This window comes from Aquarana catesbeiana, linkage group LG08, assembly GCF_042186555.1.
Source record: "Aquarana catesbeiana isolate 2022-GZ linkage group LG08, ASM4218655v1, whole genome shotgun sequence".
Classification (NCBI taxonomy): domain Eukaryota; kingdom Metazoa; phylum Chordata; class Amphibia; order Anura; family Ranidae; genus Aquarana; species Aquarana catesbeiana.
Window position 1 is genome coordinate 142,920,813 of NC_133331.1, and position 23,646 is coordinate 142,944,458.

The 23,646-nt window shown below is 42.1% G+C and overlaps 1 protein-coding gene across 2 annotated transcripts in view; it reads left to right on the forward strand.

Annotated features, from left to right (window-relative positions):
* The window catches only part of TM9SF3 (transmembrane 9 superfamily member 3), a 102,652-nt gene that overhangs the window by 14,559 nt on the left and 64,447 nt on the right, over positions 1-23,646 (forward strand). The window contains exons 2-3 of one of the 2 annotated variants that reach the window (XM_073596511.1): positions 3,252-3,310; positions 20,572-20,767. In XM_073596511.1, the coding sequence (XP_073452612.1) occupies positions 20,602-20,767 (166 nt within the window). In that variant the 5' untranslated portion in view covers positions 3,252-3,310; positions 20,572-20,601. The remainder of the gene's footprint in view (positions 1-3,251; positions 3,311-20,571; positions 20,768-23,646) is intronic. The other variant, XM_073596510.1, reaches the window with a different exon arrangement.

The window sequence follows — 23,646 nt, forward strand, 5'->3', positions numbered from 1 at the left end:
CCCTCCCGGGAGAGCGCTCCGTACGTAAAGCTGTTACTAGTGTGTGTATTTTCCGCTCATGTGACTCTCGGCCGCGCCTCCCTCCTCTGAGTCCCCTGATTTCAGCCCCGCCCACTGACTGGAGCTATCAGGTCAGAAGAGAGGCGGGCGGGGCTGACATCAGGAGAGACGTGAGAGGAGGGAGGCGCGGCCGAGAGTCACATGAGCGGAAAATACACACACTAGTAAAAGCTTTACGTACGGAGCGCTCTCCCGGGAGAATTCCCTGCTCAGGAAAGATGTGACAACCGGCGGAACACCGGCGGCTGGAGTGGAGATCGGGGGGAGATGGTGAGCAGGCAGATCGCCCTGCTCATTACAGGTTGCCACCAGCACCGGCGGAGCAGCATGTAAGTACAGAGGGGGAGGGGGGGCGCTGTGACACAAGTCCATATCATACAATTGTCTTCTATGTGCATTCATCACACCACAACTCTGCATTATTGTCCCCAGTCTGTGACCATCTCCTGTGCCATGTCCCCAGTCTGTGACCATCTCCTGTGCCATGTCCCCAGTCTGTGACCAACTCCTGTGCCATGTCCCCAGTCTGTGACCAACTCCTGTGCCATGTCCCCAGTCTGTGACCAACTCCTGTGCCATGTCCCCAGTCTGTGACCATCTCCTGTAGCATGTCCGCAGTCTCTGATCATCTCCTGTAGCATGTCCGCAGTCTCTGACCATCTCCTGTAGCATGTCCGCAGTCTCTGATCATCTCCTGTAGCATGTCCGCAGTCTCTGATCATCTCCTGTAGCATGTCCGCAGTCTCTGATCATCTCCTGTAGCATGTCCGCAGTCTCTGATCATCTCCTGTAGCATGTCCGCAGTCTCTGATCATCTCCTGTAGCATGTCCGCAGTCTCTGATCATCTCCTGTAGCATGTCCGCAGTCTCTGACCATCTCCTGTAGCATGTCCGCAGTCTCTGACCATCTCCTGTAGCATGTCCGCAGTCTCTGATCATCTCCTGTAGCATGTCCGCAGTCTCTGATCATCTCCTGTAGCATGTCCGCAGTCTCTGATCATCTCCTGTAGCATGTCCGCAGTCTCTGATCATCTCCTGTAGCATGTCCGCAGTCTCTGAACATCTCCTGTAGCATGTCCGCAGTCTCTGACCATCTCCTGTAGCATGTCCGCAGTCTCTGACCATCTCCTGTAGCATGTCCGCAGTCTCTGATCATCTCCTGTAGCATGTCTGCAGTCTCTGATCATCTCCTGTAGTCATTTGGGGGCAGTCTGGAGCTCCTCTTTAAGTTGTCTGCACTGTTTACACTTTGCTACATGCAAGGAGTGTTGTCTTTTTTTTAAGAACAGATAAAATTTAAAAAATGGAGTTCTTCTGACTACTTAAATTTTTTGGATGAAAACCGCGCGCAGTAATCGTGATGCATCGTTAATCGTGGACCTGATAATCGTAATCGAATCGAATCGTGAGGCCAGTGAAGATGCGCACCCCTATCAAATACCACGAAAAGAAAGCTCTATTTGTGGGGGGAAAAAAGGATGTCAATTTTGTTTGGGTGCAGCGTCGTACGACCGCGCAATTGTCAGTTAAAGCGACGCAGTGCAGAATCGCAAAAAGTTCTCTGGTCAGGAAGGGGGTAAAATCTTCCGGGGCTGAAGCGGTTAATGAATAAAAACAAACCTCCAACTATTACACTTGCATAGTTCCAAGTAAAGCAAGCATAAAACAATCCTCCTGTTACTAGCAAGTGATGGTGTATTGTGGTCACAGCGGACCTGCGGTGTTTGACCAGAGTCTCACCCACACTGACTCATCAGACTCGGATCGTCACTTCTGGTTTGACGTCAGATGCCACTGCTGGTTGCCGTACAGCCACTCTCTGACGTGTTTCGTTATCACGACTTATTCATGGTATTGGCTGTATGGCACGGCAACCCTTCCCTTTATAGTCCTCGCGTCCATTACTGGCGGAAGTGTTTTTACTGCGCATGAACACACTACATGTCCCCGCAACCACAATTAACCAGCCTTTACATTGTTTAGTGTGTCACACCAAATATGCAGCAGAAATCTCCCTCCACTAAGTCTGACTGCAGTCATTTTAACTGTGGGCAGCTGAAGCTGCTGCCTGTTCAATTCCTGGATTTAGAGGCACACCTCTAGCTTTCATTGGCCCTCTTTTGACTCATCCCCCTCCCTTCCTGGCAAACTCTCACGAGAGAGAGAGCTGTGCATGATGTCATTAATCCTAGGCTAGTGACCCTACAAGAAATAGGAAGTGGGCTGTATAAGGTATTTAATGGCAGAAAAAAAAATGTTTTACTATCCAAAGTTAAAACAAGAAGGGCAAAAGATTTAATAGATGAAAAAATGACACAAGGTCCATTTTAATTTGTGGTTTGGAAATGTTAAAGTAAGCCTATCGCACCCACTAACCTGCGTTTAGGAACAAATGTCTGAGCCTACCGCTGCTAATCGCAAGCTCTGGTCATCCCAACTGCAAGAATCTGCTGATTCTCCCCCTAGAATCTGGTGGCTGCATGTAACCGGCTATGTGAAAGAGAGGCCTAAAGCCCAGTTTTTTTTTTTTTTTTTTGTTTTTTCAATACCTTTTAATTACCCTTCCCCGTTGCAGTGGGGAAAAATACACCCAAAAGCAAACATTTGTCGTGTTGCAGTTTACCAATTCTTGTGATGGCTGCATTTGTTTTCTTTTTTAGGCTTTCTTTTATTTATTTTTATTTATTTTTCACCTTGTGATCCCGCCAGTAAGGCTGGTCATATATGTTCAATTTTCTTGTACAATTTTTCCTTTAGATTTACCAAAAGACATATATAATAATATGAGGTCAAAACTAAACAACTCCCAATTGTATCCAATTAGGCAGGCCCTTGCACTACATACAGTGGATATAAAAAGTCTACACACCCCTGTTAAAATGCCAAGTTTCTGTGATGTAAAAAAAAATGAGACAAAGATAAATAATTTCAGAACTTTTTCCACCTTTAATGTGACCTATAAACTACAACTCAATTGAAAAACAAACTGAAATCTTGTAGGGGGGAGGGAGAGTAAAATTAAAAAACTAAAATAATATGGTTGTATAAGTGTGCACACCCTCTTATAACTGGGGATGTAGCGGTGTTTAGAATTAAGCAATCGCCTTCTATCATTTAAAGTACCTCTGATTAACCCCAAATAAAGTTCAGCTGTTCTAGTAGGTCTTTCCTGACATTTTCTTATCTTACAGCAAAAGCCATGGTCTGCAGAGGGCTTCTAAAGCATCAGAGCGGATCCCATTGTTAAAAGGTATCAGTCAAGAGAAGGGAACAAAAGAATTTCTAAGGCATTTACATATACCATAGAACACAGTGTACTGTAGACAGTCATCAAGTGGAGAAAATATGGCACAACAGTGACATTACTAAGAACTGGATGTCCCTCCAAAAGTGATGAAAAGACGAGAAGAAAACTGGTCAGGGAGGCTGCCAAGAGGCCTACAGCAACGTCAAAAGAGCTGCAGTAATATCTGACAAGTACTGGCTGTGTGGTACATGTGACAACAATCTCCTCTATTCTTAATATGTCTGGGTTATGGGGTAGAGTGGCAAGACGGAAGCCTTTGCTTACCAAGATACATTTTCCAAAAACACATCTCAAGTCTCCCAAAAGCATGTGGGAAAATGTGTTCTGGTCTGATGAAACCAAGGTTGAACTTTTTGTCCATAATTCCAGAACACCATACCCACCGTGCAGCATGGTGGGTAGCAGCATAATGCTTTTGGGTTGTTTTTTCTTCAGCTGGAACAGGGGCCTTAGTCAAGGTAGAGAGAATTATGAACAGTTCCAAATACTACTTAATATTGTTTATAGTTTTGCAATGGCCCAGCCAGAGCCCAGACCTGAATCCGATTGAAAATCTGTGGGGCTTCAACAACGTATTAGTTTAAGGGTGTGCACACTTATGCAACCACATTTTAGTTTTTTATTTTTACTTTCCACCACCCAAAAGACTTCAGTTAGTTGTTCAACTGAGTTGTACAGTTTATAAGTCACACTAAAGGTGGAAAAGGTTTTGAAATGATTTTATCTTTGTCTCATTTTTTTTTTTTTTTTACATCACAGAAACCTAACATTTTAACAGGGGTGTGTATACTTTTTACATCCACTGTAGTTTAAGGTAAATCTAAAGGAGCATTGTACAAGAGAATTGAAAATGTATGGCCAGCCTTAGTCTGGTTTTTCAAAAGATCAAGCTGTCCTGCAGATGTAGCAATTTGAAGGTTGAGACCACTTCTCACTGACGGGTGCTTACAATGGTCAGGTAAAACCTTTATGCTGAAAAGAACAAAACTGTTTGCTGTAACTTCTTAACCACTTCAGCCCCGGAAGATTTTACCCCCTTCCTGACCAGAGCACTCTTTACAATTTGGCACTGCGTTGCTTTAACTGACAATTGCGCAGTCATGCAATGCTGTACCCAAAAGAAATTTGCGTCCCACCCCCCCACCCCCCCCCACAAATAGAGCTTTCTTTTGATGGTATTTGATCACCTCTGCAGTTTTGAAAAACAATATTGGTGGCCGAAGAGGGGAAGCACGTACCCATACGGGATTTCTCAGCAGGGGATCTGTCCTCTAATCCACTGATGAGTGGAGCGGCCAAATGACAGGTCCGTATCTGCTCCACTTATGCAAAGCATGTAATGAAATGTCAACAGCACACCAAGGATGCCTTAAAATTGGTCCAAAGCTTTACTTTCATGGTAAACATAAGGCAACGTTTCGGGGCCCATCAGGGGGCTGACAACATTTCTTCACTTAGACTGTCTACGGTTCCCAGCCTGTGGTCATTACAGCATCCAGCAATACCAAATAGCCATTTTCAGAAACATGTACATGGGTAATATTACACTTACACAGAGCAGACACGGACACAGCTCACTCTCTGCTCTATGGACAGTTGAATGTAAATGGACCAGCTGTCTGTTTACACTTGACTGCCCTCTGATTTGATACAGCCAGACTGGGGGTGGGGAAACGGATCCTCTTCCGTTTTGTTTTTATGGGATCTGAGGTAGCGGGGTGTAAATGGTCACAAGTCAGTTTACATCCGACTACTCATAGAGGAGAATGAAGGGTTCCGATCGGTTCCGCCTGAAATACAGACAGGTGGACCCGTTTGGACCGATCGTCTGAAAGGGACCCTAATAAGGAGGTCTGTTACTAGAGATCACCAGGTGAAAACAGAGGGGTAAAAAGCCTAAAGAAAATGAATGCATCCACCACACCTAATGATTGGTAAGTTGCAATATAAAACATTTTTGTTTAGTACTGTTTTAAGCACTGCTTGCCCTCTTCATGCTCCATCATTGCCCTCTGTGTCATGCTCTGCTACTTGGTGTCATTCATTCATTACCTGTGCATCATGCAGCTACCATTAACAGTGGAATGTATATAGAACAGTGCTCACATATCAAAATATGAGTGTCGTACTCGCTGGGAGAAGACAGCGACTATTGTTACCGGCTATAACAGCCGCTAGCGATAATCGCAAGTGAATCCAGCAGGCTGGTTGTACCCAAGTTGAGCGATTAATAAACTTTGTACGTTCAGCCTGCCCACAAACAGTTCAAATCTCGGCTGGCATAAGTGTCTCTAATTTTAAATGTAACCTCCCCCTCCCTACCACCTGTTCTGCCTAACTTGCTCAAAAAAAGATGTGTACTTATCTTTAATTTACTCCAGTCCATTCACATGATCCTGCAACTGGCTCAGGGAGCGGTTGAGAGCGCCAAGAAGTCCCATGTGCCGTGACATCACCCATAGGCTTCCATGGCCCACCTGTTGGCACTCCCTCCTCTTCCTTGCAGCAGCCACTTGGTGACGCCTGGTTGCTGGAGCATACTTACCTAGGTGGATGCAACATACTTACCTAGGTGGATGCAGCATCTGTCCCCCATTGCCTCTTCACTGAGAAAGGAGCCATCGAACATCACCGATGGCTCGGTTCTCACAGATCCCCGAGCAGAGAGCTGCTGCCTATCAATCACCAGCTCTCCTGCTCTGCTCCTCCACGCTCATTGGAGCGCTGAGCTGTGGAGGGGCGGGGAGCGCCTGTCTCAGCGGTTCGCTGAAAGGCTGAGACTGCCAACAGTCCAGGCACCTGGCGGATCCAGACTTCCAGAGTCGGGATGGCGCGGTGCCTGGACTGATCTTGGTGCTGTCAGTAGACTTCAGTCCGCTCTATGCTGAAAACGGGTCACAGGAGTGCAAAGCGTATTACACTCCTGTGACCCATAGGAGAAGCCCAGCTGAATGAGCTCAGGCTTTACTTCTCCTTTTAACATAGCATGCATAGTATACAATTATCCACTTATCAAACATGGCCTTATTATAGGCTTACCTGTAGGTAAAAGTGGTGTGTAAGGGTTTACAACCAGTTTAAGGCCTCGTGCACACTGGATGTTAAAATAACATTATGAAAACGACAGTAGGTTTGCAGTGAGCTTTTCAACGTTTTTGCAATAGCGTTTATTCGTGTTTTTCCACAATAGCGGGTTTTTTTTTTTTTTTTTTTTTCTTTTCACTGAATCAAAAACGTTAAATGCTGGTGAGCCACGTCTTTTGGCGCTTGTCTATGTTTATTAGCGTTTATCGATGTTTAACGTTTTTAAGTGTGTTTTGTGGTCATAAAAAACAGCTCCTGAATGCGATTTTAGGGTGTTCAGACAACAGCTGATAAACATCCAAAAAAGTCCATGTGTGCACGGACACATAGGATAACGTAGAGGGGAGTTTATGGGCTGTTAAAAAAAAAAAAAAATAAAATAAAAAAAAAATTAAATTAAATTAAAAAAAAAAAAAACACCCAAACTCCCAAAAATGGTTGTTTGAGCTTCAGTGTGCATGGAGCCTAAGCCCACAGAGCAAGAGAACTGGATTTCTGACAGTGCTGAGAACAGATGTGGATAAGTTGGACGCATGCATTTTGGCACATTAAAGCGTGTACGTTAAAACAAATGGGCCCTGAGGGTTTACAAGTGAACCTGTTGTTTGCCTGAAATGTGCAAAACACTGGGGTTGATTTACTAAAGGCAAATCCACTCTGCACTATAAGTGCAGTTGGAAGTGCAATTGCAAGCTAAAATGCCGTTTTTTTTTTTTTTTTTTTTTTTCCTTGCATGTCCCCCTCAGATCTACAGCGACTGCACTTCTAAGTGCACTTGTAGTGCAAAGTGGATTTGCCTTTAGTAAATAACCCCCACTGTGTTACTAACGGTAGCCATAGATGGATCGAAATTTGTCCGGTTTAGCAGGCACCGCACACATTTCTATTCATGTGTGGTCACTGCAGTTTAACAGAAGTCGATCTACCAATCAACTTCTCTTCAACTGCCCTATCGTATAAAAGCCGCTCATTGGCTGCAGTGTGTATTCTGACAGCGGGAAGGATTCCCCCATTCACCTCAAATGTGTGGATGGGATAATCGGTTCAGTTTTTTTTTTTTTTTTTTTCCTTCAGCACAGTGACTGATCAAAAGAAACTGATGCATGTTAATATATCCTTTTTAACTCTTTATCTCTTATATGCTTGTATGTAATCATAGCAGTTGTGATGGCTGACCTTTTCTAGACTTGCTTAAATGAAGCTTGCACATTTGGCAAAGTTTCTCATTCTGTGTCTGATATCGGCTGGCTGGCACACAGATCTTCAGTTTTGTATCCCTTGTGCAGCTTTTGGAAGAGTTAAAAAAATATTTGAACACAGTTGGGGTGGAATTTTGTGTGCAGTGCATTAACTGATTATAATTCTAGGTAGAAAGTAAATAATATAAAGCTAACATCAATGAGTATTACTGTTGGCGAACTCTAGCTGTTCAAGGATGAATAAAAAATAGTAGGAGGTAAACTTTGATTAAATATTGACCATGCAAATGAGCCCAGTAGGGGTGATCTGAACTACCTTTTATAGCAAATCATTTTGTGAAGGTTTAAATATAGCTGCACTACCATCCCTCATGTCAATACGGTGATCCCTCCTTTTTTTTTTTTCTTCAATCGTTTAACCTGCTGGGTTGAACGAAAAAAAATTCTAGTGCATACCAGGCTTTAGAATAAAATGCTCCATGTCTTAAAATGGACCTTTCACCTTTCACTAAAACTCATATCGGCATGCAGTTCTGCACACTTAGGTTCTTAAGAAAAGAATAGCTTTTACATTGTAATCCCTCTTCCTGTTTGTTGTTGGGCACTGGCAAACAATCTCATACTCTCTCAAAGACCTTTACAGTTAGTTGAGTATGTTTACCACTTGCCTCCTGCTGGCATTAAAAATATTCTGGTTTGGTAAACGAATACTGTGCTGCTTTGTAACCTGGAAGTTAAAAGTTGAACTTTGAGCAAGCAGCCAAATAATCATATAAGGAAGCCAAAAGGACTTTAATTTATGTCCATCCAGTCCTAGAATGTACACATGTCCTGCCTGTCAGGTACCTGATCTTTTTCTGCTGCAGGTTTCCTTTTTACACACAGGTCTCTTTCCTTGCACTGCAACACAACCAATTACTGCCTTGTGCTGCTGCTTCTTCCCTCTTTCTGAGCTCTGCTGTACAGGAACTTTAGAGGCTGGTGTCAAGTCAAATTAAGCGCTTACACTTCCTTGCCTTACCTCAGATAGATGGTATTAACTGGCTCTAACAATTTTGTCTTAATAGAGTAATCAGGGAAAAGTAGCAATTTCCCATTGTGGTAGGATCTATCACCAGCAGCATGGGCAGCTCTAAAGATCTTGTGCTGGCCCCAAAAGTTCAGCAGGCAGAGTATCAGGCAATTCTTACCAGCTTCACGTCATGCCACGAGTTTGATGCATTCGGAGCAGGCACTTCACCAAGGGAATGAGGAAGGTCTCAGTAAAGGAAAAAATGTAGATCGCTCTCCAACAGAGCTCTGGGCGATGCATCAGCTTAGCTTGCCATCTTGGCCATGCCCCAAACTATTTTGGCTTAGAATTCAGTTACTGTGGCTTTTGGCTTGTACATGCTGATTACTGAAATCCAACATTAACCCTTTCATGACTAAGCCTATTTTTGAAATTTGGTGTTTACAAGTTAAAATCCGTTTTTTTTTTTTTTTTGCTAGAAAATTACTTAGAACCCCCAAACATTATATGTATTTTTAGCAGAGAATCTAGAGAATAAAATGGAGATTGTATCAATATTTTATATCACACGGTATTTGTGCAGCAGTGTTTTAAACGCACATTTTTGGGAAAAGGGACACTTTCATGAATTTTAAAAAATCCAAACAGTAAAGTTACCCCAATTTTTTTCTATAATGTGAAAGATGATGTTACGCTGAGTAAATAGATACCAAACATGTCACGCTTTATAATTGCACACACTCGTGGAATGGCGACAAACTGCGGTACCTAAGAATTTCCATAGGCGATGCTTTAATTTTTTTTTTTTTTTTTTACGGTTACCAGGTTAGAGTTACAGAGGGGGTCTAGTGCTAGAGTTATTGCTCTCGCTCTGACGATCGCGGCGATACCTCACATGTGTGATTTGAACACCGTTTACACATGCGGGCGCGACTTCTGTATGCGTTTTCTTTGCTGCACGAGCTCGCGGGGACGGGGGCACTTTAAAAAAAAAAGTTTTCTTTCTTATTATTTTTATTTATTTTTATATTTATAAATTGTGTTAAAAAAAAATAAAAATTTGATGACTTATATTGCTGTCACAAGGAATGTAAACATCCCTTGTGTGACAGTAATAGGTGGTGACAGGTACTCTTTATGGAGGGATCGGGGGTCTAAAAGACCCCCGATCCCTCCTTTGCACTTCAAAGTATTCAGATCGCCGTTTTCGGCGATTCTAAATACTGTGTATTTTTTTTTTTTAAATCCGAGTAAACAGGAAGTGACGTCATGACGTCGCTTCCGCGTTTACAATTAGAAGGCTAGACCGAGGCCGCCCACAGCTTCGTTCCAGCCCGCCCCCGGAGGCAGCCGGTTGGTCACTGGGCCTCCCGATCGAACGGGAGGCCCGGTAAGAGCGGCGGGAGGGGGGACGTTCCCTCCCGCTGCTCCGGTATAACAGCCGAGCGGCTTTTAGCCGCATCGGTTGTTATACCCGGAAAGCCGATCGCCCGCTGTAAAAATTGGTACCAGGATGATGCCTGCAGCACATCAGAAGCGAACAATAGCAGTTAGGACAGGTCTTCTAATTTTTAATTTTCTTCTGAGAGCCATTGGCTGATGTGTTCAGAGACTTCCTATACCCGTGAGCTTGTTGTCATCTGTCTGTGCGTTTGCAGACAGTGTACATGTATGGATTATTCCTTGCATTAGCCATACGCTCAATCATAAAGGGAAGGATGTTTGTCACCCATGTGACTGTATTTTCACCCCTTTGGACTCTGAACCCTGAAAATAACTGCCACTGAAAAAAGGGATACCTTCCTCCTGATTGGCTGAGGTGTAAATAGTGATGTCAGCCACCTGCCTCTCCACCTCCAACAAAAAGAGGAAGCCCTGGTATTTGTTAGGGCTGAAACAACTAATCGATTAATCGACAACTACTCGATTATGAAATTAATCGATTACTATTTTCGTAATCGATTAATCGGCCAGTAACATAATGGAGTTAAAAAAAAAAAATGAGCCCTTTATAGTAAAAAAGAGCAAATAATCACTACTATAAATATTACTTTCACAGTTCTACAGTAAACAAAATTAAACCCTTACAGTAGTGGTTATCTGCTTTTTTTTTTTTTGTTTTTTTTTTTTGTTTTTTTTTTGTACTATAAAGGACTAATTTTATTTTTTTAACCCCATTATGTTACTAAACGTCTTAGACCTGGTTAACATCTATGTGTTTTTTGGTGTTTCTTTGAAGAAACACACTACAGTTCATTTACATGGCTTCCTATGGGACACGTTCATCTATGCTTTTTTTTTTTTTTTTTTTTTTTTTTATGCAAAACTGTGCTTTTTTTGGTTCAATATACTTCAATGGAGAAGCTGCAGAAAAGCATGTAATGCGTTTTTGCAGCAATTTGTGTTTTTAATCTGCCCAACAAATTTGCCAAAAAAAAAAAAAATTGAAAAAACGCAAATTGCAGCAAAATCACGTGCGCAAAAAGCAGTGCAGAAACAGATCACAAGCAACCTGCATAGGTGTGTACCAAGCCTTATGCTGGCCAAACAGATCTATTTTTAGATGAGAATATTCAAACCGGAAATCTTTGTACAGTCGCTGAATGAAAGAATGTTTGAAATTTTCACTATTTTTTAACGTTCTGTTTTTAAAATGAATGGAATTTCGGAACGAAAACCGCATACACTGTCTGAAAATTCCTTAGACCAAGAAGTTTGCTATTATTTCCATATTTTCCCGTCACTGTGGTTGAAAATGAACGTTGATTTGACCCCACAAACGTTCTTAAAATGACATTTTCTTTGAAGGAAGACATTGTTTTTTAAATAAAAAAATTTGATCTCTGAGTCTGATGATATTTACCAGATTCACCCTTAAATAGTGTGTACAGTATATCTCCCCTTTAATAGTATATACAGTATATCTCTTCTGTCTTTTATTCTCAGAGTGAATTAGATATTTTGCTCCCTAACGATATAGTTGGTTATTTATATTTACCACTGAATAGAGATATTTAAGCATAAATTGCCTTTTTTTAAAAACTTTACATATTAACTAAATTATATCACACTTTTTAAGGTTATTAATCGAAACAATAATCAGCCAACGAATTGGTTATGAAAATAATCATTGGTTGCAGCCCTATTCGTTGATGAAAAATACAAGGGTTCTCCTGAATGGCAGAGAGGCACGCTGCCCACCTTCTTAATTCCGGCAGCAGGAATTTGCACATACTAACACCACACCTCTTACTGTACATAGCTTATGCTACCAGTGCAATAAGCACACCCTAGTTGGCTCAAACTATTTAGGCTACATTCACACATCTGTAAAAAATTTACAGATGCTTCTTTGGCAAAAGTTCCTGTGTAAATGTTACATTCAAGTCCTGCATCACTTGATAGCTCGCATATGCTGGTTGCTTATATTGGTTTTCAACCAAACTTTCAAGTCTTCAGATGCTTGGTGTCATAGCTGATCACACGTGCAGCATGTAGATGTAAATGGGGACTAAAATGATGCCATTTTTAGCCACAAATGGATGGGAGGGCTTCCTTCTACTTTAAAAGCTGTGTTAAAGTGGAACTACCCCCCCCCCCCTTTTCATTCATTACAGCCATGGAAGCTGCCATCTTAGCATTTGTTTTTGTCATGATGCCGCTCATGTGTGGTGTGTTAAGCAACCAGCTATTTGATGGCTTGGCAGTTCAGTTGAGAGCACAAGTAACAGTTGTCATTCACTGCATTCCTATACTGTAACCCAGCCATAAAACTTGGAGTGCCACTGCAGGATGTCCTAGTGTCGCTCACAGCATGTGGTAAATCAGCCACAATACACAAAAGGCGAGAGATGGCTTCGGCCTGGCTCCCCTCTGACTATGCTGTCTGATATGGGTGGGGCAAAATGTCGAGGTTGCACCAAGTTTTCGCATTCCTCTGGATCAACTGTGGGTATAGGATTATGTATATGGGATTGTATGATATTTTTTATTTTATTTTATTTTTTTTATGGTTGAACTAGATGGGCTTGTGTCTTTTTTAAACCTGACTAACTATGTAAGTAAATCTATACCCAATATGTCAAACCTTATGTAGCAAAGTCCTGGGCTTCTTTAGGCCTAATGGTGACCTCCAGAGTTGGGGACAGCTGACATACTTCTGTGTATAGTGGGTTACAAGGAATGGTGGGTGTAATGCAAGATGGATTGATGGGCGCCAGACACTTCTTGAATGCAAAGAGATTTATTCTCTCTTAAACAGAACTGTGGGAGAGAGGGTTAGGGCCAGGACACCCTTAAGTAGATGCAATGTTAATTGGCAGACTGAGACTTCTATAGGCAGACAGTCACTCAGGGAAATGTATCCAGCCAGACACCACATCTGCATGAGTAGGAACGCCGTCTCCTGTGGCAACAATTTCTAACAAAGGTTGCAATGAACTCTTTCACTTCAAACTTCTATTGTAGAACTCAACTCCATAGAGCTCTGTCTTTCAATAGACTCCCTGATCCACTGCCAGTGGATCCCCTGAGCTCTTCCAATCTTCTCACTCAGTATCTTCCTCAAGCATCACCCCCACTTCCCCGCTGGGTCCCTGGCTTGACACTCAGATACTCTTCAAGATTCACCCTTGCTGACACTTTAGGTTCCTGGCTTGGCACTCCACAAGAGGCAAGGGCTTCCCCTCTACCTCCGACCACAACTGGTTCCACAGGCTGGTGTAACCGTTGCTCCTGGTTGGACTACTAGCCCCAGTCCCAAACCTGCACTACTTCTGGATAGGCTCTCAAATAGCCTAGCAGCCAGACGCCCCCGGGATAGGTCTTAGGTTTCTGGCCTAGCAGCCTGGAGCAATACAACACACGCCCACCCAGACAGCTGTCCAGGTGGCACAGAACCCCGATCACCTGACTCCACCCAAGTAAATAGGGTCTCCCAGCAGGCCAAGGGACCCAAGAAAATCCCTGCCTATTGGCTGAGACCCCCATTCATTCCTAATCTGTCCTTACAGTGCCCTAGTCTTATCTAATGTCACCAGACACCAGGCCATCTAGTGACAGAAGTGCAGCAATTCCAGAATTGGCGTGAAATCAATTGACCTCCTAACAATTGGCCAAGGCAACTATCACTTGGCAAATAAATTTAATAGCAACCCTACCTAAACATCAGGGTGCTACACTTAAATTTGTGTGCGCCCATGAAATGACCACTAACTTCAGTACCATATATTTTCTATAGGCGATGCTAAGCCCTCTATAGGTCATCAGTTTAGCGTTACGAAGGAGATCTGGTGCTAGAATTATTGCTCCCATATTGGTATGCGCAGCGATATGTAACAAAAATACTTTTTTTATTCCCTATGACATAGGGGACAAAAAGTCCCATGTGTTTTTTTTTTTTTTTTTTTGGTGACAGATTCTCTTAAAAGACCCTGCATGTATCCCAGGGAAACTGTAAATGGGGACCAGAGGTGACGTGTGACAACAACAAGACGGGGAGGAGAGCGGACGTCCGCTCTCTTCCCTTCCCTCTACCTGTCAGCACCTGCTATTCCGGTCCCGGCTCCGCAGATAGGCAAGATTAGCTTGGGATACATGGGGGGGGGGGGGGGGGGGCACACGCAGAGTGTGGGGAGCACTTGGGTGGCCGCTCAGGCACCGAACGAAATCTCTTGTTGCAAATGGAGACCTGGCGCTTAGGATTTGTTGAGCCCTGCTGTAAAGGATACCTCTGTACACTAGTGATCAGTAGTAGCACCATTTCCTTTGGAGTTTACCTCTGCTTGGTGCAAATATATCCATAACAGACAAATGGAGATAAGGGAGAGCTTGAGACCACCTGAATTGTCATGACAGGTTGATTGACTTGAAGCTTCAAGAACAGAGTTGTTGCCATTTCAGTCCCCAAGAGATAAAAGAATGTAGCAGGAAATTCACCTCGCCCACAGTAACATAAAGCCTGAAATACCAGTTTTTGTTCAAAGTGACAATTTTCAGTTGAAACTCTGCTCTTTAGAAACTGAGACAGGCCCTTCTAGATTAAAGATACTGAAAGACTGCTAAGTGACATGGTCAGTTTGCTATAATTATATGATGATGTAATAAGAGAGAAGCAACGAACCAGTTACAAAATGGCTTGTGTAGCAGTATTTATGAATAAAAGTATTTTTTCTTTTATGTGGTAAATGGATACGAAAAAAAAAGGTGAACACTGTTCTTTGTTACTGTCCAGTAATGAAGTCATATTTTGTTTTTGTTTTTTATCCAGAAGGGTTTTATTTAAAGTGGTATGCCAGGCAAACGGCTAATACTTGAAATGTATGTTTACCATTTTATTTATTAGGATTACTAAGCTCGTTCATTGAAATTTACACAAATCTGCTGCAATGCACAGCCATTAAGATTTTTGTATTTTTGGTTTTAGCTTCACATCTTCCTAAATCACCTTTCTGCACAGAGTTGATAATGGGGGCTGGACAATTTCCAGTCTTCATGTCAGATTAGGGGGGACCGGGACTTTGTTGGTAGGGAGGCTGGCACTGAGCTGTGAATTCACAGGTAATTAAAAGAGAGGTATGGGTTTTTTTTTTTTTCCTCCATTTTACTTACCTAGATGGATTCTGCATCTGTCCCCCCCCCTCCCATCTACACTGAGAACCGAACAATCAGACCTCGCCGATGGCTCGGTTATCACAGATCCCTGAGCAGAGAGCTGCTGACTGTCAATCAGCAGCTCTCCGCTCTGCTCCTCCTCGCTCACTGGAGCGCTGAGCTGTGGAGGGGTGGGGAGCAGCCGTCTCAGCCTCTCAGCGGCTCGCTGAGATGGTTGTTAGTCCAGGCACCTGGCGGATCCAGACTTTATTGACGTGGTGCCTGGACTGATATCCGTGACATAAGCAGAGAGGGGACTTGCACTCCTGTAACCCATAGAAGCCCAGCCAAACGAGCATTGGCTGGCCTTCTCCTTTAATCAAACAGCCTGTATGGAGGAGGAGCTCACATGGGACAACTGGCCACCTGCAGGTCCCAGAGCTTCTCCGCCTGCTGCTCTGCACCCACTTGGTGATTCATCAAAACTGGAGCAGCTGTGCATGGTGAACAATCGGCTTCTATCCACAGCTTGTTCAGTAAGAATCCTTTCACGTGACCACAGCAATTGTGAACCCAGCCTCAGGGAAGGTATGTCCACAGACAAGTTTTATAAAGATATGCATGGGATCACACAGCATGTTTTATCATGATTTGCATCTACCCAATGGCATGTTTTACACTTGTACAGAGATCAGCAGTTTTCTGCAGTAGAAAACTACCAGTCTCTGCAATCTTTGGGTGAGCTATAGTAGCAGCATGGAAATTTGCAACAAGTCTGCAGTTTTTTGCCCCATTCCACAGCTCACCCGTAGATCCATTTCCGTCTGTATTTCTGCACCCCGCAGCTCCGTTACGGTGCATGGGAAAGAATAAATGTCACACTGTTGTGACACTTCATTAAAAAATAAACAGTTCTGCCCTTTAAAAGCAGAGCAAATTAGTGGTGAAATAAGTACCTTGATTCAATAGATTACAATAGCAGATTTGTTTACCCTTACTGAAATCTTGCTTCTCTGATCACATATAGCTTGATATCACATTACTGCTACTGTAAAGCAGGATTCCATTAAACAGCCTTTTGCTTTTCAAATTCGCCTTCACAAAGTGTCAGTTACGCTGCTAGGAAATGTGGACATTAACATGGAGTGTGGCATATGCTCTACTTTTTAGGGTGCGGCCATCCTGATTTGGTTTTCCTTTTGTTTTGTTCCAGCTACCTGATATTTGCAATAGGTGGGAAGAAACCATTTTCATGTCACACATGTGTGTTTGTTTTTTACCTGAACTTCTCTTTTAAATAGTGTAAGGGCATGTGTCCCACAAACACAGCAATGACATTTTTCTTAAGAGGATAGCCGGAATGATTAAAGTTGAACTCCCTTATGCAATTACACATAGGTAGACTGATTTATTTGAAGTTAGACCAGTCCTTCCTTTTCACGATCAAGGCCGGACTTTCAAATAACAGCTTTTGTGTCCCTGCAACCGAACATTATCTTGCTATTCTATAAAATCTCTAAATAGTTAAATCCGTTTTTGTTAAAATGTTTGTCAAGGAAAAATTAAGTCAAAGCAAGTGTTGTACATCTATGGAATGCTTGCAAATTCCCCATGTCTTATCCTTTAAAACATGTGGCAAGTACAGAAGAATAACTGATGTGTCTGAACAGGGTGGATAAAAATCAGTGATTTAAAAAAAAAAAAAAACAAAATACGGATTTGTTTGATTTTAAATCGGTTTGGATAAAAATCTTTTTTTTTTTTTTACATAAAAATCTAATTATTTAGGTTTAAATTTGTATTTTTTTTTTTTTTTTTTTAAATAAAATGCGGATGGAGTAAAAATCCATGTCTAGCGAATTCTATTTAAGATACATTAGTTTACTCAAATGGATATACCGTAGTTTTATATAAATAGATATATTGCTAGATAGATAATGCGCTGGAAAGGAGATAAGGGAAGGGATGGAAAAAGGGGGAAGAAAGAAGAAATATGGGCAAAAAAATAAAGGAAAAGGGAAGGAAAAGGAATAGGGAGGGGAAAGGGAAGGAGGGAGAAAGAGGGGAAAAAAAGAATATAGATAGTCCAATAGTTAATGTGAAAACACAAACTCACCTGATACAGGTGGTATAAAAGGTTGGTTCAAGATGTGCGTATGACCTCCTTAAAAGAGAAGTATGGGTTGGTTTTTTTTTTTTTTTTTATAAAGATTCACACTTCCCGATGTGGATGCAGCATCAGACCGATGCTGTATCTGTCCCCCGCTGTCTCTGCACTGAGAATCGAGCCACCGAACAAAGCTGATGGCTCGGTTCTCACAGATCCCCATTAGGAGAGCTGCTGACTGTCAGCACCTCTCCTCTGCTTCTCCACGCTCATTGGAGCGCTGAGCTGTGGAGGGGCGGGGAGCGGCTGTCATAGTGGCTCGCTGAGACTGCCATAAATCAAGGCAGCTGGGGATCTAGACTTTGAAGTCGGGATGACGAGTTGCACTCCTGTGACCCAGAGGAGAAGCCCAGCCTAAAAAGCTCAGGCTGGACATCTCCTTTTAATGATCCAGAGAAAAGGAAAGCTGGTTGAAATAATTGCCAGATGCAACAATGTATCAGCACGATAGCTGAACCATCAATTGGGATATACAGATATACATATACAAGGCTAAGTAAGGATAGGCAGCGGTAATGTACTGCTGTCCTAGTACGTATTAACATTAAGAATAGTGGAGGCCATGTGCCAAAATAAAAGCTTGCTTGAGATATTGATACACAGAGTATGCCCCCCTGGTGCAGGCATCCATTGTGCTTACAAGCAGGCTGTAGCCTGCTTATATGCTCCCCAACCGATTAATGTAAACACGCGGACGGAGGGCAGTTTGTGACATCATCGGGTCTGGCTCCCCACACTGCGCATGCATGACAATTTGCGTGCTGGGCACAGCCATAGGGCGGAGATAGCCCAAGATGTGGTCGGTGCAAGTGCGGGGCCATCCCCGACCTGACAGGGAAAGGCACGCCCCCACCAGGGGAGTCCCATATCTGCCAAGAAATACAAGGTATTGCTGGCCATGCACTCTGAGCACAGAGCAGCCCAGGAACGCAGATGTGCATTCATTACTGAGTAAGAGCCCTATCACACTGGGGCATTGTGGACGGTAGCGGTAAAGCGCCACTAGTTTTAAGCAGCACGCTTTTAACCCCCGCTAGCGGCCAAGGAAAGGGTTAAAAATGCCATGTCCACTGTCCACACCGCTCACAATCCACCTCAAAGATGCTGCTTGACTGACTTTTTTTCCTGTCCTGCAAGCACACCGCCCCAGTGTGAAAGCACTTGGGCTTTCCTACTGGGGAGGCATGAGAGGCGCTTTTCAGGCACAATTTGTAGCGCTAAAACGCCTGAAAAGTGCCCCAGTGTGAAAGGCGTCTAAAATGTAAAGTGGAGTTCCACCCAAAAGTGGAACTTCCACTCATTGTACTCCTATATGTACAAATTTTCCCGTCACTGTGGTTGAAAATGAATGTCGATTTGACCCCACTAACAATTAGAAAATCGAACAAACGTTCTTAAAATAACTTTTTTTTTTTTTTTTTTTTGAGGGAAGGCATTGTTTTTTAAATAATAAAAAAATGATCTGAGTCTTCTGATATTTACCAGATTCACCCTTTAATAGTATATACAGTATATCTCCTCTAATAGTTTATACAGTATATCTCCTCTAATAGTATATACAGTATATCTCCTCTAATAGTATCTCTTCTGTCTGTTATTCTCAGAGTGGATTGGATATTTTGCTCCCTAACCATATAGTTGGTTATTTATATTTACCACTGCATAGAGATATTTAAGAATAAATTGCCTTTTTTAAAAACTTTACATATTAACTAAATTATACACCACACTTTTTTTAAGGTTATTAACCGATCAGCCACCTAATCGATTATGAAAATAATCGTTAGTTGCAGCCCTAGTTCCCTTGCTCGCAATAGGCGGCGTGCACCCGGCAGCTGATGGAAACATCCGCTGCGGTGCCGACATCGCTGGACTCCAGAGCAAGAAAGTGGCTGATTATTAAAAGTCAGCAGCTGCAGTATGTGCAGCTGCTGGCTTTTAGTTTTTGCGGCATTGGGCGGACCTCCAACAATAAAGCAAAAAATAATTAAATTATTACTAATATCAAACCAAAAATGTGGGGTTTCGGTGAGGCTTCAAGCGAGCTTTGCTATAGACTTCTATTGAGGTTTTGAAGCACAACTAAAGTGACATTGAGTATTATTTTTGAAGCAAAGCAAAAGCAAGATGTAAACAGGACTGTAAGCTAACCATTTTATTTAGTGACAGGAGCTTTGACTAGCATTCATAGATCTTTTAACAAAGCCTGTTTGAAGCAAGTGTAAACTAGCCATTAATGTGTGTTAAAGCAGAAGCAAGTGTAAATGAGACCTTGAAGGGAAGGGACCGTATTTACAGGTAATTGAAACAGGCAGATATATTTGTCCACCATTGATGTATGACATGTCCACCAGTAGCAGGTAGCAATAATGCCAGTACTTACCTTACACTTGCGTCACAAGGGTCAGTGTCATCAGGTTTTTATCCCCTTTAGATCTGACAAGTCCATTAAGCTGGATACACACTATACTGCTTTTTGTTGTGAGATTTCCTTTAGATTTACCTTTAACGATGTGGTCCTGTCTGATTGCATACAATTGAAAGTGTTTAGATTTGACCTTAAATTATATGGTTTTGGTAAATCTAAAGGAAAAAAATCTAAAGAAAATTGTATAGTGTGTATCCAGCTTTAGAACGCAAAATCATGACAAACACAGGTCAACTGCTTATGCAATTCAGTCTGAATATTCTCAAAGGCATCTTAAACTGATTGCAGACGCTTGCTGCTTTGCCTATTAAAGCTTGTTGACACAGACCCCCTCAGTATGTTACGGCAAAGCAAGGCCTTTTGGGCACCTTGACAACCGGATGGGATCCTTGCCATTAAAACTAAACACTACAGTTTTGAATGACTGTTCAGGTGTGCTAGCATATATAGCACCAGTATGATGACCTATAGCGCAGGTACACTAACTTAATAGGAAGTGCTGCAAAACGTGTGCAGTATTAAAGCAGACTTTCACACATGCAGCCCCTTGTATATGAAACCATTCAATATGCAAGTTGTGTTGAAAACAAAGCATCCCCTTAAGACTCAAATATTTTCTGATTTTGCTTATTTCGTATGCTTAGAACTAAATAAGTTTTCCTTCACATTACCATGTGTGTCCACATGTTTGTCTAATCAGTCTCTTGTTTAATTATATTGCAGTATCAAGAAAAAGAGGAGGTGGTTTTATGGATGAACACAGTGGGACCCTACCACAATCGGCAAGAGACATACAAGTACTTCTCCCTTCCATTCTGTGTTGGAACAAAGAAAAGTATTAGCCACTATCATGAAACATTAGGAGAAGCTCTGCAAGGAGTTGAATTAGAATTTAGCGGTTTAGATATTAAATTTAGAGGTGAGTATTTGTCCTTTTTTCTGATGTCTGTTAGGTCTCTCAACTGATTTTTCTTTTGGGAATGATAAACCGTGAACATCATGTGGAACTCCTGGTAATTTGAAAGAAAAATATCTTTCGTGTTTTTAACTGCATGTTATGTTGGGGGTTAACCACTTACCGACCGGCCACTGTATATATACGTCATTACTTTAAAGATGGATATCTTGGTAACGGCAGCAGCTGCTGCCACAACCGAAGTATCCATCTTTAGGGCCGGCGGTTCTGTATACGATAATGGTGGTCTCTGCGGCGGGTTCGCCGCGAGATCACCGTTATCGGCGGCGGGAGAGGTGCCACTCCCCAGCCCCCCCCCTCGCCGCTCTCCTGTGCCCTCCGCCGCTTACCGGAGCCGTCGGTAGTGGCGGAGGCGATCGGGTCCTCTCACTTCCTCAGTATGGAGACGAGTGAGGCTAAGATGGTGCCCACCCGTCTCTATACCATAGGACGGCCGGAGCGACATCATTACGTCAGCTCCGCCCACTTGTCTTAAAGGCACATTTTTTTGTGTCATTTTTTTTAAGTGACTTTTTTTTTTTTTTTTTTTTTGCATTAAAGTCTAAATATGAGATCTGAGGACTTTTTTTGACCCCAGATCTCATATTTAAGAGGACCTGTCATGCTTTTTTCTATTACAAGGGATGTTTACATTCCTTGTAATAGGAATAAAGGTGATCCAATTTTTTTTTATTTTTTTTAAAACAGTGAAAAATAAATAATAATTAAAAAAATTTTTTTTAAAGAGCCCTGTCCCGACGAGCTCGCGCGCAGAAGCGAACGCATACGTGAGTAGCGCCCACATATTAAAACAGTGGTCAAACCACACATGTGAGGTGTCGCCGCGACCGGTAGAGAGAGAGCACTAATTCCAGCCCTAGACCTCCTCTGTAACGCAAAACATGCAACCTGTAGAATTTTTTTAAACGTCGCCTATGGAGATTTTTAAGGGTAAAAGTTTGATGCCATTCCGTGAGCGGGCGCAATTTTGAAGTGTGACATGTTGGGTATCCATTTACTTGGCGTATCATTAGATTTCACAATAGAAAAAAATTGGGCTAACTTTACTGTTGTCTTATTTTTTTATTCAAAAAAGTGCATTTTTTCAAAAAAAAAGTGTGCTTATAAGACCACTGCGCAAATACGGTGCAAAAAAAATTATTGCAATGACCGCCATTTTATTCTCTAGGGTGTTCGAAAAAAAACAATATATAATGTTTGGGGATTCTAAGTAATTTTCTAGCAAAAAAAAACCTGTTTTAAACATGTAAACACCTAAAATCCAAAACGAGACTGGTCTTTAAGTGGTTAAGTAAATAAAAGGTGTCTTTATAGAACTGTTGGTGCCACATTTGCTTTCATATGGCAAGGAAAGTTACTCTATCCTCTGAGAACTGATATAAAGGCATCTCTAAATATGTAGGTCCTTTAGTTGCGATTCAGTTAGCAGAATGTACACAACCTAAGATAGTCACACATCATTCTAGCTGTATTGATTTATTAATTTTGAGTAGTATAGCAGTCTCGACACATTTTATACCCAAACACCTAATAATGTATGAGAAAAGAATTCGCAATCTTTAGATCCCTAACCAAACTCAAATCCTACAGTGAGCTGAAAACGCCCAACAATTAACCCTTCTAGTGATGGCGCTTCAACTTTAACCTTTTCTGGACCAAGCATCTTTTTGAAGTTTGTTGGTTACAAGTGAAAATCATTTTTTTTGTGTGGAAAAAATACACTTTTTTTTAATTAAAAATAAGACGACAGTAATGTTGGCCCAGTTTTATTTATATATTGTGAAAGATATTGTTACGCCAAGTAAATTAATTCCCAACATGTCATGCTTCAAAATTGCGTCCGCTCGTGGAATGGCAATTCAACTTTGGCACTTAAAAATCTCCACTGGCAACGTTTAAAAATTTGAGTTAGAGGAGGTCTAGTGCTAGAATTATTGCTCTTGCTGGACAGGACACTTTAAATTTTTAAATTTTTTTTCTCATTTTACTTTTAATTTAATAAAAAAAGTCACTTTTATTTCTATTACAAGGATTGTAAACATCCCTTGTAATAGGGAAAAAAAGCATGACAGAGCCTCTTTAATGTGAGATCTGGGGTCAAAAAGACCTCAGATCTCACATTTAGACTTAATTCTTCTGGGAGAAAAAAAAAAAAAATCCCCTTTTTAAGAGCATTGGGCAGAAGTGCGTTTGACGTTGCTTCCGTCATCCAATGTTATGGAGCTGAGTGGGGGCAATCTTTCTCTCACTCGGCATCCAGTCTCATAGGGTAGAAGACACAATCGTCTCCGCCGCTACCGACAGCTCCGATAAGAGGCGGAGACAACCGGAGAGCAGCGGGGGGCTTACCTCTCCTGCTGCCAATTAAAAGTAATCTACCTGCGAATCCACTGCAGAGACCACTCTTATCTGAAAGCCAGTCGTCTGCGGTTAAAGAGGATACCGGGGTTATGGCAGCTATTTGCTGCTATAACAACTGTATTCCACGTCAAAGTACCAGCATATAACGACAGCGGCTGGTCGTTAAGTGGTTAAAATAAATCTATATACAAAATAACACATTGGTCTTTATCTGTCTCCTCCCATCATTTCATCATTTCCATCTATGCGAAAATGTTTTTTTTGTCCTAATCGTACAGTATGGGACACAAGACTTTGTATTTATTGACAAAGGGTTATATGCAGGCCTGGATATTTAAAAAAAAAAAAAAAAAAAGTTGAGGCTGCTCTTAAGCTGGCTATACATTATACAATTGTCTTGCTTAACCGCTTCAGCCCCGGAAGAATTTACCCCCTTCCTGACCAGAGCGTTTTTTGTGATT